This window comes from Terrapene carolina, unplaced genomic scaffold (assembly GCF_002925995.2).
Source record: "Terrapene carolina triunguis isolate 2854851 unplaced genomic scaffold, T_m_triunguis-2.0 Scaffold179, whole genome shotgun sequence".
Classification (NCBI taxonomy): domain Eukaryota; kingdom Metazoa; phylum Chordata; order Testudines; family Emydidae; genus Terrapene; species Terrapene triunguis.
Window position 1 is genome coordinate 1,084,044 of NW_020664530.1, and position 16,868 is coordinate 1,100,911.

General features: G+C 38.6%; 1 protein-coding gene across 1 annotated transcript in view; it reads left to right on the plus strand.

Moving 5' to 3' along the window:
- The window catches only part of LOC112113498 (cyclin-dependent kinase 13), a 64,363-nt gene that overhangs the window by 37,681 nt on the left and 9,814 nt on the right, over positions 1 to 16,868 (plus strand). The window contains exons 6-10 of the mRNA XM_024209796.3: positions 4,947 to 4,991; positions 7,048 to 7,237; positions 11,416 to 11,472; positions 14,826 to 14,927; positions 15,039 to 15,116. Of these exons, the coding sequence (XP_024065564.1) occupies positions 4,947 to 4,991; positions 7,048 to 7,237; positions 11,416 to 11,472; positions 14,826 to 14,927; positions 15,039 to 15,116 (472 nt within the window). The remainder of the gene's footprint in view (positions 1 to 4,946; positions 4,992 to 7,047; positions 7,238 to 11,415; positions 11,473 to 14,825; positions 14,928 to 15,038; positions 15,117 to 16,868) is intronic.

Consider the following 16,868-nt stretch of genomic DNA (forward strand, 5'->3'; position numbering starts at 1 on the left):
ATAAATTTGTTAGTCTCTAAGGTGCCACAAGTACTCCTGTTCTTTTTGCGGATACAGACTAACATGGCTGCTACTCTGAAACCATGGATTTTTAAATGTTTGTATGCCTTCTCAATTGACTTGTAATCAGTATAATGAGAAAAAAAATGTAACCAAATTGTAATAAAATAAACAAAAGTAGTAATAAAGGAACCAACGAAAACAAGCACCACAGTTTGCATCACCTTACACTCATTCCCATGGGAGTGAAGATTAGACCTACGTTTATCATCCCTGTCCCAAACCTGTTTTTTCAATGCTTATAGGAAGGATCCTGACATAGTCTTATTTGGTACCTTTATTGTCCATAAAATGTCAACACAGGAAGTTCAAAAACTTTCCATATACCTGTTAATTCTATTAGACAGGATGTCATCCTAAGTGTGTGTTGGGGGAAGTTTGTGCTATATCTGTAGGGATATAGTATCAGTACTGTTTTAACATAGGCACTGCTTTCCTTCTTGTAATTGGCAGTCTTAGAGCAGGACCAGAAAAGTTCCCTTCTGTGTACAGTTTGTCTAATGTAACCTTAATAATAAATTTCATATGGTTCAGCCTGACTACTATACATTCTAATCAGCAGCTGTTGGGCCTGCACTAGAGATGAGATGTCCATCAGGAGAATGTCTTCCCTACTCTTCAGTTCCTAATTCTGTTTGTACGTTTCTTTACCACAGTTCCTTTTAGATTGGCTTGATAGAAGGGAGCCTTTCACAGCTGCTTTCTCCTGACCACAAAACTAACCATATCAAGGGAATTGATAATTACTTCTAGAAAGTAAAACTGCATTTGTTTATGTTGCTACCAGACCTCTTTGGGTGCATCTCCACTGCAGAATTAGTCTTGGCTCTTACTCAGCCATTGCCTCAACTTTCCTCCGGTCTGTACTGAAAACCATCTCTAACCTGGGTGGTGCGTTCATCCTGGGCTAGCTGCCGAGGCTGGGGTGTGGGTTAGAGCCTGGGTTCACTTTCACTCAGTCTGATAACCCACCCATTTTGCAGTGAGGTTAAATCACTGGAGTGCTCATAGTTGAGGGCCTTCTCGCAATTCCCCCCGTGTGCCGAGAAGAACAGACTAGTTATCTCATGGTTCACAGAGAGACAATTGGAGTGGCTCAGTTTACTGCAGCACAAAGAACCATGGGATATGCTCCCAGAAGTCCTAATGTGTCCTAGTGACACACATGGATGGAGCATCAATGAGGATACAGCACTTTGACCAAGACTTTTCACACAGGTGAGGGTAATGGAGGTGCCATTCGCCTGGGCTACCTCTGCAGAGAAGGCAGACATAGCTCTATTTCCCCCTCCCCCCCCCAAAGTGTCATCACTATGGGACAGAAGTGTCATGTTAGACTCTGGGTATGTCTACACTACAGGATTAATCCGAATTTAGATAATTCGAATTTGGGAAACAGATTGTATAAATTCGATTGTGCGCGGCCACACTAAGCACATTAATTCGGTTTTTAACCACATTAATTCGGTGGTGTGCGGCCACACTACCCCATTAATTTTAACCACATTAATTCGGTGGTGTGCGGCCACACTACCCCTAATTCGAATTAACAAAATCGATTTTGGTGCTACTCCGCTCGTCGGGGTGGAGTACAGAAATCGATTTTAAGTGCCCTTTAATTCGAAGTAACTGGCTCCGTTGTGTGGACGGGTTAAGGATTAATTCGGATTAACGCAGCTAAATCCGAATTAAAGTCATAGTGTAGACCAGGCCTCTGTCTCTTTAAATGTACTGTTCCTTGTCACAAAGGGAGAGGAATTAAGACAAATATTTTATTTCTGCCTCATTTAAAACTCCTACAGGCTAAGTATAAAGAAAAAGAACAAAAAACCAGGAGTGGAAGTATGTATACATTTTGCTAGTAAAAATGCACTTTTTACATAAAGGAAAATCACTTTATCGAGAAATGTTTACAGGTTTTTGTCTAATCTAGTTTGTTAGAAAATGTTAGTAATAGACTCTGGTCTCTCCAGACCATTCACTCAGGAGATCTAATCTGTGTGTCTGATTAGATCTGAGTAATCCCCATTTTTCCCTCATAAAATACTGTTTTGTATTGGCTTAGTACTCTCAATTGTTTAGACTTTCAGCTTTCTCTAAGCACTACTTGCACCAATGAATGAGAGCACCATCTTCCATACTCTAGCAACAAATGCATGGTTTGGTGTCCAGTTTACGTCAGACCTCCCAAGTCAGTTACCCCAGTGTGTAATAATAAATAAATAAATAAGCGTAAATGTGTCCGTTTTGAAGATGCCTGGAGGACATCTTGCCAGGTTTTACAGGTCCCAGGTGGATCCTTCCTACACTACAATCCACACTAGTGATATTTTTATAGTCACATCCATCTTGCATACACACCTTAGAACATCATATTCCAGCTCAGTTGATTGGTAATAGGAACTTTTGCTTTTCACCATTGACAGAGCCCCTAGAATGGAAATAAAAAACAGGTGCTCTAATTATAAAAGAGCTAGAAAGTGAGATATCCTTTTAAAGATCAGCATCTCTTGAAAAATACTAGGTATGTCTATACTACAATAAAACACCCTCAGCTGGCCCGTGTCAGAGGGCTCAGGCTGTGGGGCTATAAAATGGCAGTATAGACATCCTGGCTGGGGCTGGAGACCAGGCTGTGGGACTCTCCTCCCAAACACTGCACTTTTATAGCTCTACAGCCCAGATCCGTGAGCCCATCAGCTGACATGGGCCAGCTGCAGGTGTTTTATTGCAGTGTAGGCATACCCAGTGTCTAAAAAATGAGTTCCCCAGATGCTAATAAAAAGATTAAGACAAGGATTGTGTTTGTCCACCCAGGTCTCCTTTATATCGTGTATCTCCTTAATAGATTCACTTACTGTCTCTTATCTCATGTTCAAAACTGATCATTATTACCACTATCTAGCTGCTTCTCCATCAACTCCAAGTAATGTTGAGGAAGCTTATCTCAGAAGGAAGGGAGATGAGCTGCATGGTATTAGTGAAGGGAATTGGGCAAAGACATCCCGCTGTGAGTGCTCTCTTCCAGCATGAGAAATGGACTGTTGGTTGCCTTCCTCCCCATAGGTACTTATGAAGCAGTTCAGGTCCTTAACATAGCAGGCACTAAGATGAGCAATGTGTAAATTAAATAAGTAATTTGGTGTAACCAGTTTATTTGGATTTCATAAAATTTAGCGTAGCGGGACTTTGCTTCCATTGCACTGCCTCATGAAATATGGCTAATGGGGAAAGCTGGTGTGGAGGAATGGGTTATTTTGAAGAATAATGTAACTCCACAGTTCTTGAAATTCTTGGTCTCTAACTTGAAAGGGGAAAATAGGGTTCCCATGCCAGTTGGTGTTTCCTCATAAGAATGGGAATTATGTGGGATTTGTCTAGGTTACGCTTAAAGCCTGGTCCTGCTATGAAGTGAGCTACCAAATCTTGTGGGTTATGGGGAGAAAATGGTTGTTGTGCAGTGAACGGGCTACTGTCCATCTAAAAGCCTCTTTTGTGTTCTCATTCTCTCCTTCTTTCCTCCCTCCCTGCCCCAATTACTGCCTTGAATATCAGGCCCATCCCCTGATGTATATGCAAGGGTAAGAAGCAGGGAAGATGGCAGGCTCCCTGCTTTGTCCCGCCACACAATATGACATGATCAGATAGCATAAATAACTTTTCTCTCACCATGAGATCACACCCACCTCATGAAAATAACCCTGCATTTGTTTTTATGAAGGAGTAAACAAAACACTTCATTTGGATTGGTCTAATGCCTCTTGCAGTCGCAAACTAAAATTAGTTTGAGTAATACTGAAAATCAAATTTGTAATGACCTATTTATGATTATGGCAATATGAAATTGCAGTGTCACTCATCCTATGAATACAACAGTATATAATTGCTTAGTAATCTAGTTCTGGCAGTTCCCCTGTAGGCAAGAAAAAGAAAGTCAGATCAGCTTGACAGTTGAAACACTGTTAAATCTACATACAACACTGTATCTGATATTTAGTTTATTTTCTAAAGCATAAATCTGATGTTATATTCCATTTTCATTTGCACTAGTACAATCAGTAAAATGGGAATTTTACTATATTTGCTATACTCATCTTATGTTCATTATAAAAAATTGGAGTGAGAATCTGGTGTATTTAATTGGGAGAGTGTTAAAAACAAATTAACAGCACCAACCAAGTCCATATCTAATTCATATGCCGTTCTTCTTTTATTTCTCAGTGCTCCCACAATAATTGTCATCCTTCTGAGATGATATCACCTATTGTGATGTGTTGTTTGAACAGTGTAGTGAAAGCAAAATCACCCAAAATGAGGGTCAGTCCAGGTGCTTGATCCCCTGTATAATAGGGCCTCTTCCAAGCTCTTTTCTGGGAGCAAGCACATGGATTTTTGGTCTTTCCACTTTATTAATTTTTGTGAAAGGAAGAGGAAAGAAATGTGAGTTTTGTGTAGTTCTTTTGCTTAGATTTTTAAAAGGCACTAGTCCTGACTGGATAAGTTCAGTGATAGCTCCAGTTATTCATTTTGCTATATGTTTAGAGATGAGATCTTGTGCTGTTTAACTGCATATATGATGGGCTTGTAGTCGTCTTTTATGCAAGGAAGGGAAGTAGGCACTCAGATGATGGGGCACCAGCATTAGTACCTTCCATACACTCAGGAATACAAAATATTTCCCCAAGATTAGTGGTATTTGGCTTTGCAGAGTTGATGAACCATTTCATCAAATGTGATTAGAAAAAGTCACTAAATCATGAAATTTTAGTCTGATCCTGTGGTTTTTACATTATGACAGTGCATTTTGTTGGGGGTGTGGGGCGGGTTCAAGCTTTGGGTGGTCTGCATTTTAAGTGTTTCATGTACCACCTTCCTTCTTATTTAAGGTCACAATATCCCTGTGGCAACTACAACAATTGGTTACATGGCAAGTAAGGAAAATTTTAACATTTTTATCTGTGTTTTAAATGAAGTCTAGCTTTTGGAAATGAGGAGCTAGCACCTTGTAACCAGCTAGCTCTCTACATACTTTTGTGTGAACCTCAACATTATGCAAACATTGCAACACAATGTCAGGAGACCTGTGGCTGTCTGCAGCTCCCTTTTAACATTGTCTTCCATCCTCTCCCTTCCTATCTTCCTCCCATCTTCGTGATGTGACAAGATCATATAATCACTGGTCCATTTGCTCAGCACTTCCCTTGCCCTCTGTAGATTTGTGACAACATGGGGGTTGAGAGACTATCCTATAATCAGCACTCAGCTCCCTCTGCCTGAAATCAGGCAGAAAGAAGGGAGCTTAAGAAAAAGCCACAAATGCCAGGAGAGCCATGTGCAGTATCCAAAAGGGTCGCTCTTCTAATTTGATCTCAAGTTTCTTAACATATTATTTTCTTTAGAGTAGGAGTAATCTCTTTTTGTCTGCTTAAATGCTAAGCAAAGGAGATTGTCTAAACTTCCATTTGCTGGTCAGGGCCCTTCACTTTTCTCCAAGTTACGCATTTGGGTATTAACCTTATTTAAATGTGGCATATTGAGTGCCCGTTGCTGAACTACAGACTTTCATTAGCTTCTAAAGTGAGACCACTATTATATAGTGAGCCTAGGCTGTTGGGAATTCTTGTCTGGTGTAGATATTAATATTTTATAAAGGGGTGAGCCTTGAAGGTCCTGTTTTCTTGAAGGCCTTTAGCAAGGATAGGGAGAACCTGTAGGATATAGTTTCTTCATTTACAACCCCTCTCACTTGTCAAGGAGGGCTCAGTGTCACTATGGAGAGCCCATGAACTTCTCTGAGCAGCAGTGAAGGAGGAGAAGGGGGAAAGGAAATAGGTTCTAGACAGAGATTAATGATGTTTTCTTACCTTAACACTTCAAGTTACGGATTCAGCATTCAAAGTTCCTCAATATTAAGCACCAGACCCACAAGTAGTCCCGTTGATTTTAATGGAATCACTTGTGGAATGATGTTTTACTTTTCAGTATGAGAAAGGGCCAGATTCTGCCACACTAGAGGTGTGAGGGAACTAACTTCTGATGTGAAATCTGGACCTCTGCAGAGCTGCTGCTGACTTGTGGGCTTCCTCTTCTGACTTATTCTGGTCTGTTATAGGCACTGCCAGTCTGAGTAGTAGGCTCATTCCTGACACAATTCCACAGTGCAAGCTTAAAAATAAATCAGAGGACGATAACAGAGAAATACAGTGTTAACTCACCTCTACCCTAGATGTAATTTTATTTCTGGATTTCACCACAAGGTTCATGTGAAGAAATACTAATCCAGCTAAACCATTTTGTGTAAAATTGGTATTTTGTAAAGGAGAAGCCACTGTAACTCTGTCCAGATATCCTCTGTACAGTAGAATCTCAGAGTTATGAACCACCAGAGTTACGAACTGACCAGGCAACCACGCACCTCTTTTGGAACCGGAAGTATGCAATCAGGCAGCAGCAGAGATTTCCTTCTCCAATCAGGCAGCAGCAGAGATTCTCTCCCCCTCCCCCCCCCGGGAGGGAAAAAAGCAAATTCAGTACAGTACTGTGTTAAACAAAAAAAGGGGGGGGGGGAAGCTTTTCTTCTGCATAGTAAAGTTTCAAACCTGTATTAAGTCAGTGTTCAGTTGTCAATTTTTGAAAGAACCATAACGTTTTGTTCAAAGTTACAAATGTTTCAGAGTTACGAACAACCTCCATTCTCGAGGTGTTCGGAACTTTGAGGTTCTACTGTATTAGCATTTTGTTCTTACTGTATCTCTGACAATTACAACAATTGCTTACACGGAAAAGTAATAGGAAAATATATTTTTAGCTGTGTTTAAATGCAGCTAAGCAGTTGGAAATAAGGTGCCCTCTCCAAGGTTATCCAGATTTTACAAAAATATGAACACTGTCTAATGTATGTGAAGAATACTAGACTATACTTTTAAAAGTAGAGTAATAAGATATTTTGGAATATTATGAAATCTGTAATTTCCCCCCTCTTTCTAGGTGCATTTTACCTGGTCTTTGAATATATGGACCATGACTTGATGGGACTCCTGGAATCTGGCTTGGTTCATTTTAATGAAAATCACATAAAGTCATTTATGAGACAGTTGATGGAGGGATTGGATTACTGCCATAAGAAGAACTTCCTGCACAGAGATATTAAATGTTCAAATATTCTACTAAATAATAGGTATGGATGTAACCAACTTTAAAGTGTTCACAAAGTTATAAAGTAACAGCTTAACCAAAAAACCTTTGATTTAATTCTAGCAATTTGTGTCACTTTCTTCTATCACTAGAAAAATAGACTTTAATTATTTAGGTTGCTTATTGCTACTTTTAAAACTAGCTTCAACTTTGAACCTAGTATCATTCAATTTAGGGTCTGTTCCTGCTGTTTACTCATTACTTCACCTGTGTGGAAACACCAAGATCAGGACTTAGGTTCATCAGCCAGCACTAAGAAATATAATTTTAGAGTTTAATCATTGAATCATAAAATAGATCTGGAAGAGACCTCTAGGCCATCTAGTCTATCCCCCTGTGCTGAGGCAGAAAGGACCATGTGTATCTAGACCAGTGGGGGGCAACCTGCGGCCCATCAGGGTAATCTGATTGTGAGCCGCGAGACATTTTGCTGACGTTGACTGTCCGCAGGCACGGCCCCCCGCAGCTCCCATTGGCCACGGTTTGCTGTTCCCGGCCAATGGGAGCTGTGGGAGAGCGACAGATAGCACGTCCTTGTGGCCTGCTGCTTCCCGCATCTCCCATTGGCTGGGAATGGTGAACCGCGGTCACTGGGAGCTGTGGGGGGGCCGTGCCTGCAACGGTCAACGTCAGCAAAATGTCTCGCGGCCGGCAATCAGATTACCCTGATGAGCCACATGCGGCCTGCAGGCCGCAGCTTGCCTACAACTAATCTAGACCATCCTTGGCAGGTATTTATCTAATCTGTTCTTAAAAACTTCCTATGACAGGGTTTCCACCACCTCCCTTGGAAACCTATTCCAATGCTTAACTCTACTTACAGTTAGAAAGTTTTCCTAATTATAACCTAAATCTCCCTTTGTGCAGATTAAGCTGGTTACCTCTTGTCTTACTTTCAGTGGACACTGAGAACAGTTGATCACTGCCCTCTTTATAACAACCTTTAACATATTTGAAAACTGTTATAGGTGTCACTTCAGGCTTCTTTCCTCAAGACTAAACATACCCAGTTACGTTGACTAATGAGGAAAGGTTATTCTCCTTTTATCATTTCTGTTGCTTTCCTCTGGACTCTCCAATTTATCCACATCTCTCCTAAAGTGTGGCACCCAAAACTGGACACAGTATTCCGACTGAGGGCTCACCAGTGCCAATTAAAGTGAATCAGTTACCTCCTCTGTCTTACATAAAACACCCCTGTTATTAAACTACAGTATTTTAGCCTTTTTCGCATCTGCATCACATTGTTGACTCATATTCAACATTCAATATATGCATTATAACCCCCAGATCATTTTCAGCAATACTCCTGCCTGCTTTGATTTTTTCCTTCCTAAGTTTAGTACTTTGAACATTTATTTAATTTCATCTCGTTGATTGCAGACTAATTCTCCAAAATGTCAAGGTCATTTTGAATTCTAATCCTGTCCTCCAAAGTTTTTTATAACCCCTCTAAGCTTGATATCATTAGCAGATTTTATTAGCAGTCTCTCCACTCCATTATCCAAGTCATTAACAAAAATAATGAATAGTACCGGATGCAGAACAGATCCCGTGGGTCCCCACTTCATACATTCTCCCACTTAGATAGTGAACCATTGATAACTACTCTTCGAGTATGGGTTTTCAACCAGTATGTGCCCACCTTTATAATAGTTTCTTCTAGACCACATTTCCCTAGTTTGCTTATGAAAATGTTATGTGGGATGGTCAAAAGTTGTACTAAAATTCAGATAAAACATATCTACTGCTTCCCTCCCCATAGTTCACTAAGCCAATAACCCTGTCAAAGGAGAAAATTAGCATAGTTTGGCATGATTTGTTCTTGACAAATCTATGTTGGCTATTATTTATTATCCTGTTATCTTCTAGGTGCTTACTAATTGATTCTTTAATAATTTGTTCCAATGTCTTTCCAGGTATTGAAGTTAGGCTGACTGGTCTAATTCCCCGGGTCCTCTTTGTTTCCCTTTTTAAAGATAGGTACTCTATTTGTCCTTCTCCAGTCCTCTGGGACCTCACCCATCCTCCATGAATTCAGAGATAATTGCTAGATTCCGAGATTGCTTCATCTAGTTCTTTAAGTACCTTAAGGTGATTTCATCAGGCCGTGTTGACTTGAATACATCTAACTTATCTAAATATTCTTTAACCTGTTATTTTCCTATTTTGACTTATGTTCCTTCCCTCTTGTTAATATTAAGTATCTGGTCTCAAAAATTTTTAGTGAAGACTGGAGCAAAATAGGTATTAAACACTTCAGTCTTCTTGGTGTCTGTTATTAGCCTTCCCTGCTAAGTAGTGGATCTACACTTTCTTCTTTTCCTTGTTCCTAATGTATTTCTAGAACCTTTTCTATCAATAGCCTTTTGTCCCTTGCTTGGTATAACTCATTTTGTGCCTTAGCCTGTCTGAGTTTTGTCCCTATGTGCTATTCTTTTGTTCCCATCCATAGCAATTTGTCCTTGTTTTCATTCTTTTAAGATTCCTTTTTGATTTGCAGCTCATTAAAGAGCTCCTGATGCAATGGCTTCCTAGGTTTTTTTCCTTCCTTTCCTTTGCATCGGGATAGTTTGCCTTTAATATTTTGTCTCTGATAAATTGCAGCTCTTTTGAACTCCTTTTTCCCTTAGATTGTCTTCCTATGGGACCCTGACTCCCAGTTCTCTGAGTTTATTGGTCTGCCTTTTTGGAGTCGCTCTCATTCCTTCCTTTCTAAGAATCATGAAGGCTATCCTTTTGTGATCACTTTCACCCAAATTGCCTTCAACCTTCAGATTCACAATCGGTTTCTCCCTGTTCACCAGAATGAAGTCTAAAATGGCTGCTTCCCCTGGTTTCTTCCTCCTCCTGAAACAGGTTGCCCCTAACATATTCCAATAAGTGGACATTTTATGTTTTTCTGTATTATTTTTCCAACAGGTATCTGGATACTTAAAGTCCCCCATTACAGCCAGGTCTTGTGTTTGGATATTTTTGTTAGTTGTATTTGTCATATTAAATTAGAATATGTGAAAGCGTAGTTTCTGACCTGTGCTTTCTTGACTATCTGATCTTATAGTCAAATGCGCGTAGACTCATCTATCACGTTGTATAATACTGAAGACCTCATCTTTCGGGAGTATAGAAGTACAGTGTTTCGATTTAAAAGAATATGCAACCAGGTGTGTTCAAACACATATTTTAGGTACACACTGATACTCTTGCTCACAAGTGCAGTGATAAGCCATGTTTCACACATATGTATATAAACATAAGCCTCGGTGCATGTGTGGAACTGCCAATAGAAGTTGGTCCAATACAAGGTATTGCCTCACACCCCCCCCCCCCGTCTCTCTAATATCCTGGGATATAAATAAAAATATACAAATAAATCCTGGGATATAAATAAACATAGTACATAACATTTAGAAATAAAGGATTTTTTAAAATCGACAAACTTTGTGAAAGCACCATGTCCTTTTCTTTCCTTATAGAAATTTATGAATGTCCTTTCTAGTGTAAGTCATCCAACCTTCCAGATTGGCATGGTATGTTGCCTGTTGAGCAGCAGCATCCTTTATGCCTTTTGAATTATCACTCTTAAAATCCCAACTTTAGCCTTTGATACAAATGGAGTGTTTAGTTTTGTATGCTTCCCACAAGGAGGTGCAATTGCTGATAGTCACTTGCTATGCAAATACTTGATTTAATATTTTTTATTATCTACAGTTACCAGTAAATAGGCCAATTTACTGAGTAAAACGTTACTGAAGTGTGAATTAGTAATCTCCACAGCCCTAAAGCCAGGCTTAAAATGTACAAAAATGACAGTCTCCCCCTTCAAAGTTTTATCAACATAATAAGTACAGTCGTGTGTTATTAGTTGATTATTTTATAAAGTATACCCTGAATGTTCATTAGTATTCTTTGAAGTGTATATCTGCATTTTTCAAAAAGAAATACATCATTTCACAATCCATTATGGTTTGTTTTTTAAAATTGCATTGGTTAGCATACTTATTAATTGAGAAGATGCAGTAATTTGTAATGGTTCTCCTGGTGACTAGTGTGAATTAGTGAAGTTTAACTGTAGATGTGTTAGAGCATTTTAAACATCTGTTTGGTTTTTAAATCTGTTGACAAGATTAATCAGTAAAAATTCTTTACTCTTTCCACCAGAGGGCAGATTAAGCTTGCAGATTTTGGGCTTGCTCGACTGTATAGCTCAGAGGAGAGGTAAGACAACTCTGTTCTGTTAAATATATATATTTAAAGCATAGGTCTCTGTGATTATCAGGGCTAGGGATGCTTTTTTCTGTAGAGGGAAGTTTAAGTCAAATCACATTTTTAATATGGCATCCTCTTTTCTGATTAAATATCTGAAATGATAGAAGTAAAGGTTTGTAATGTGCAGCTATGCAGTGGTTTATGTTGGTATAGTTCAGTTATATTCATGCTTTAATTCAATTTTAGTTGAGATGTCAAAGTATAATAGCTGTATGTTGATAAACATTTGTCAGGCCATCTAACTAAACAACTAGCATAAAAAGTTGTGAAGCCCCGGAGGGAGGGAGGTCAGTCACCTGGTATGTGTGCACGGTAGTAAAACCACAAACATAAAACTCAAATGTAAATGAATTATATGGAGTGGGAAAGAGGAACACCTCTCATCCTGGTTCTTTAAAAGTACAAGGATTCTTTCTGCAATACCAAAGCTATAGTCTCTCCAGAATACCATGGACAAAGAACTTTGGGGAGATGGGAATCTGTTTATGCACTTTCCTTTCAAACTTTGAACTTCAGTCAAATATGTGGTGTTCTTTCTCCGTTATTGTATCATAAATACCGTTAGAGAGGCTTGCTTCTTGAGTTAAAGGATAATCTCCATTAGCTGTAATAGCACAGATATAGATTATTTTTTTTAATAAAGAGCTCTGACTAGTGACATCACAATTAATACTTTCATTTTCAGTCTAAACTGACTGGAGATGAAGGATGCAGATTTACAGTTAGGATGTGGTCTGCTTAAACATTTCAATATTACTCCTGCTTCCATAAATTAACGGGCATATTCTGCCTTTTTGGAGCAAATTGATAAATTAAACGTTAATAAGTCACCAGACCAGATGGTATTCACCCAAGAGTTCTGAAGGAACTCAAATGTGAAATTGCTGAACTACTAGCTGTGGTATGTAACCTATCATTTAAATCAGCTTCTGTACCAGATGACTGGAGGATAGCTAATGTGACGCCAATTTTTTAAAAAGGCTCCAGAGGTGATCCCGGCAATTACAGGCCAGTAAGCCTTTTTTTGAGAAGGCTTTTGATAGCATTCACAGGACCAGCCTATAGTGCATTCTGCGGGCCTGTGGAATCCCTCTCCGTATAATCAACATCATCAAAAGCTTTTATTTCAACTTTACATGCAATGTTGATCCCAGTGAGCTCAGTTTTTGCATCTCATTCCTGATTCAATCTCTCATTGAGTACGTCTTCTGTTCAGTAATAGTAGGATTTAATGAACATTTAAGGATTGTGCTGTAACAATTTTTCCACATTGTTGCTAACTGAACTATATTTTTTGACAATTGATTTACTGATCTGATTAAACAGTATTTAGAAGGATTTGGGACCTTGAAGCAGCAGAAGAAATTTCTTAAAGCATTACTTTAATGCTAGAATCACTGAAATATATTGTGTATCTCATTTATCAAAATTTGAAAAGTCCGAAAGCAAGCTTTTAAAAAATAAGCTGTATGCACTTGTAATTGTGTGCTTAACTTATGCATGCATAGATCTTGAGTGTACAAAGGGGGTAATTGTACATGCAAATGAATAATTATGGCCATTTTTGTACATATTTACCCAACTTCCAGTCAGAGTTGTGGTAATTTCACTCACAATTGTGCATCTAACTTTTTAAAAAATCACTTCTGAATGTATAACACTTTCCAGCTAGAAGGTGTGACATACCGGTATTACATAAGAACATACCTGTTGAAACAGAAAGTAGTGTCTAGAAATCTTTAACAATTGAATATTGATAGGTTTGACTTTTTTTGTTACTGAGTTTCTCTATCTAAATACTTCTGAAAATAATACTCTCTTCTGGAATAAATCTGGCAGATCTGTAGAGGGTGGAGTAAAATTTCCCACAAGAAGTCCCATTTTCAAAAGTGACTTAAGAGCCTAAGCCATTTAGGCACTTTTGAAAATGTTTCCAGTAGAGTGAGTGAGTGTGTGTGTGTGTGTGTGTGTGTGTGTGTGTGTGTGCTTGTGGGGCCACCAGAGGGGATTGTTTTAGTGTAAAGTTATCACGTTTATGCCCCCTTCAGTAAATACAGAAGTCCATATTGTAGATCAGTGTGTTCAGTTGAGTAGGCAGTTGCACTGAACATAACAGTGGTGTCATTTGCAATGTGGAATGTTCACCTGCTGTGGAAGGCAGAAATTGCTTGTAACTTCGTTTTATTTAAGCACATATAAGTTATTCAAATACATTACTTTATACCTATGTGTATTTGCAATTCAAACCTAATGCTTTATTAAAGATGACAGATGTGAAACGGTGCTTTTCAGTTATCCAAAAACTATACCTGGAAAGCTGGGATAGGTAATTTCTGTTGTATTAGCTGCTGTCTTGAAAACTGTTAATACTGAAACATTGCTATTCACTGTCTAAAATATTGGAGTCTCAGCTTTCAAATTGTGTAAAATGTTACAAAACCTCAAGTTACATAATATTAATGGCTAAAATCATACTGGTGATTGGGGGTGTGGTGACAGAAGATAATTTGCAATCATGTATTCTGTGGCAAGGGCTGCTGAAAACTGAATATTCTATTGCATCTCCTAAGGATATACAAAAATAGAGACTTCTACTGAAATAGATTTGGCAATAGCACTGTTTTATTTTGATACATTCCATTATTTTATTGTCCCCAAACTTTGTTTTCAGTCTGATAAAACTAAAGTAGATTGCCTCAAAACACTGCAGAAGTCTTTCAGTGGGAGCTGGAAGTTTTGATAGCTTGCGAATGTAAAGTTGGGGCTGTTGGAATCCAGGAAGATCTGGGAGTTTTGAAACTCAAGAGGCAGTTGAAACTTGTGATAGTAGGGAACGGCTGCATCTATGCTTCTCTCCTTTGTGGAGAAGGGCAGAGGTGACTTGAATCCCCCCCCCCCCTACTGTTGAACTCTTTGTTCAGCACTTCAGCAACCAACTCCTTTGTGCCAGTAACTGCACCTAACAGCAGTGGATGGAGATATTAACTGAAGTCTTATTGCTAAAATGAATAGCAATTAAATAGCAGTATAGGTATTTAACTCTGAAGCCTGATGATATTTTTAATGCCCCATGAAGATGGTTATGTTTACTTATCTCTGAGATACTGTTTCAGGCTATCCTTTGGTAGATTTAAGTAATGACTTTCTATATAGTGGCAGCAGCCTCAGTATTGGTACAAAGGGAATGAAAAAATGGAACATTCATAAAACAATATTGTAGTAGTGAAACCTCAAACTTTTATTAGTTCACTACAATCTCATTTTAAGAGAAATGTTGAATCTCTCTATCTTCTTTTTTTCAGTCGACCATATACCAACAAAGTTATTACTTTATGGTACCGGCCTCCTGAACTTCTGCTTGGAGAGGAAAGATATACGCCAGCCATAGATGTCTGGAGCTGTGGGTAAGAAGTTTTAATACAAAAGTGTTAAGTGTAAATCATGAACTAAAATAAATCTCAAATAAATTTATATAAAATGATATTGATGGAATTATATAAAACTTTATTTTACAGCTGTATCCTGGGTGAACTTTTTACTAAAAAACCAATATTTCAAGCAAATCAGGAACTTGCTCAGCTGGAACTAATAAGGTAATTTTTAGATTCCACAGTGTGGTTGGTGCTTTACAAAATCATAGACAGCACTTTTATTTTTCATGAGCATTCAAAAAAATGGAGTTACAATATTAACATTTAAAAGTTGTCAGAAGTTGTTTCTTAGAATAAAAATGGTGGTAGCTTTTGGGGAGATGTAAAACAAATTATTCAGAATTGGAGAAGTGCTTAGTAGCTTTCCATGGCATAGGAATGCAGTGGTAGGTAGGATTTTTTTATAGTGTAGCTGGAGTTACCCCTTACTGAAGCCCATCTCACAACAGGGCATTTGACATGCTCACCTTTTTAAGCAGGTGAGACTGCAGCTTCCTTACTCCATTCTCCCATCAGCAGGTTAAAAGGCCAACATGGAGAATAATGAATGACTGTTTTAAAGGGAAAGCTTTGCTCAAGGCTAGGTTCTCTGCATACTGCTGGTCCTATGCTGCTTTTTCATTCTCCCACATGTCTGCAACTGGCTTCTGTCTGCTGCAGAAGGGAGTGTTTCTCCTCTTTCCCTCAAGACTTGCCAGATACCTTGGGGAGGTAAAGGCTTTCTTCACCTTCCCACCCCAGTGGATCTTCTCAGGCAATAGCTGTTCGAATTAGTAGAGTCAGAGGCTCTTTTCTCTATTCAGGTGGCAAATGCTGTCTCCTGCTTCTAATATCATAATCAACCTAGGTAGTGGGGTGGAATCTTCTTCCTACAAAAGAAAAAGAGGATGAGTCAGTGAATTGCTCCTTTATCTTGATCTCTCTTCACATGAGGTCAAATATTTGATTCTGAAAAGCAGTAAGTTACATGGGCTGTAAATGCTGTATGTAACATGTAGGAAAGTTGGTCTGTACAAGTATAACAACCTTTTAGAAGGTGCAAAACATGGCGATGGTCACCCTGTTGTCATTTTACACTACTGAAACAACTCATGTTGTGTGAATGTTTGTTGTTTTTGCTTTAACCACAAGATGGCAGTGCTGCACTTAATTCCAGTTCTGGCTTTCTTTACCAAACTGGACATAGTTTTGTATAGCGTGAATTGATGTCATTTTTAAAATTTATTTTGATATCAAAAGGACACTGTCAACTAATTGTTCATAGCTTAATTTTTTTCTCTTTATTGATGCTGTACATTAAAAAATTTAATACATTAGGACTGTTCCCAGCACATTTTAACTGGAACCTAAACCACCTATAATGGAATAGTTCTTAGTCATATCATTGTCAATTTTTAACTTGCAAGCCACTTTTAATTAATTTTGATGCCTCTACCAACATCATAGGTGACCATCAATATTTTGTGAATTTTTTATTTTCCCCAATGGTCTTTCCCCCAAGTATTTCAAGAGCACAGGAATCAGGAAAAAGTCTATTTGAATCAGGAAAAAGTCTAGAGGAAAAAGTAGCATTGTCTTAACTTCTTTTTCAGAATATGCTTTAGATCATATAAATAGGCACAAAGGCGGCAGAGTGGTCTAAAGATAGTCTATAGATAAGTCTCTAGAAAATACTTCTAGTCTTCCGGGAACCCAAAGGCCATAAAAGGTGGTAGGCTCTTCTGCCCAAGACCACTCTATTTATAGGAAAAACTTGCTGTAGAAGTTGAAAACAAACATCGGCAAGGTTGCGAGCTGCAGCATCAACCAGACATTTATGCAAATTTAGCTTTCTGGCTGCGAGGCCCACAAAGTGTAAACCCTACTTTTCACACTTAGTGGCCTTGTCTAGACTAGGATGAAAGAGGTACTGTT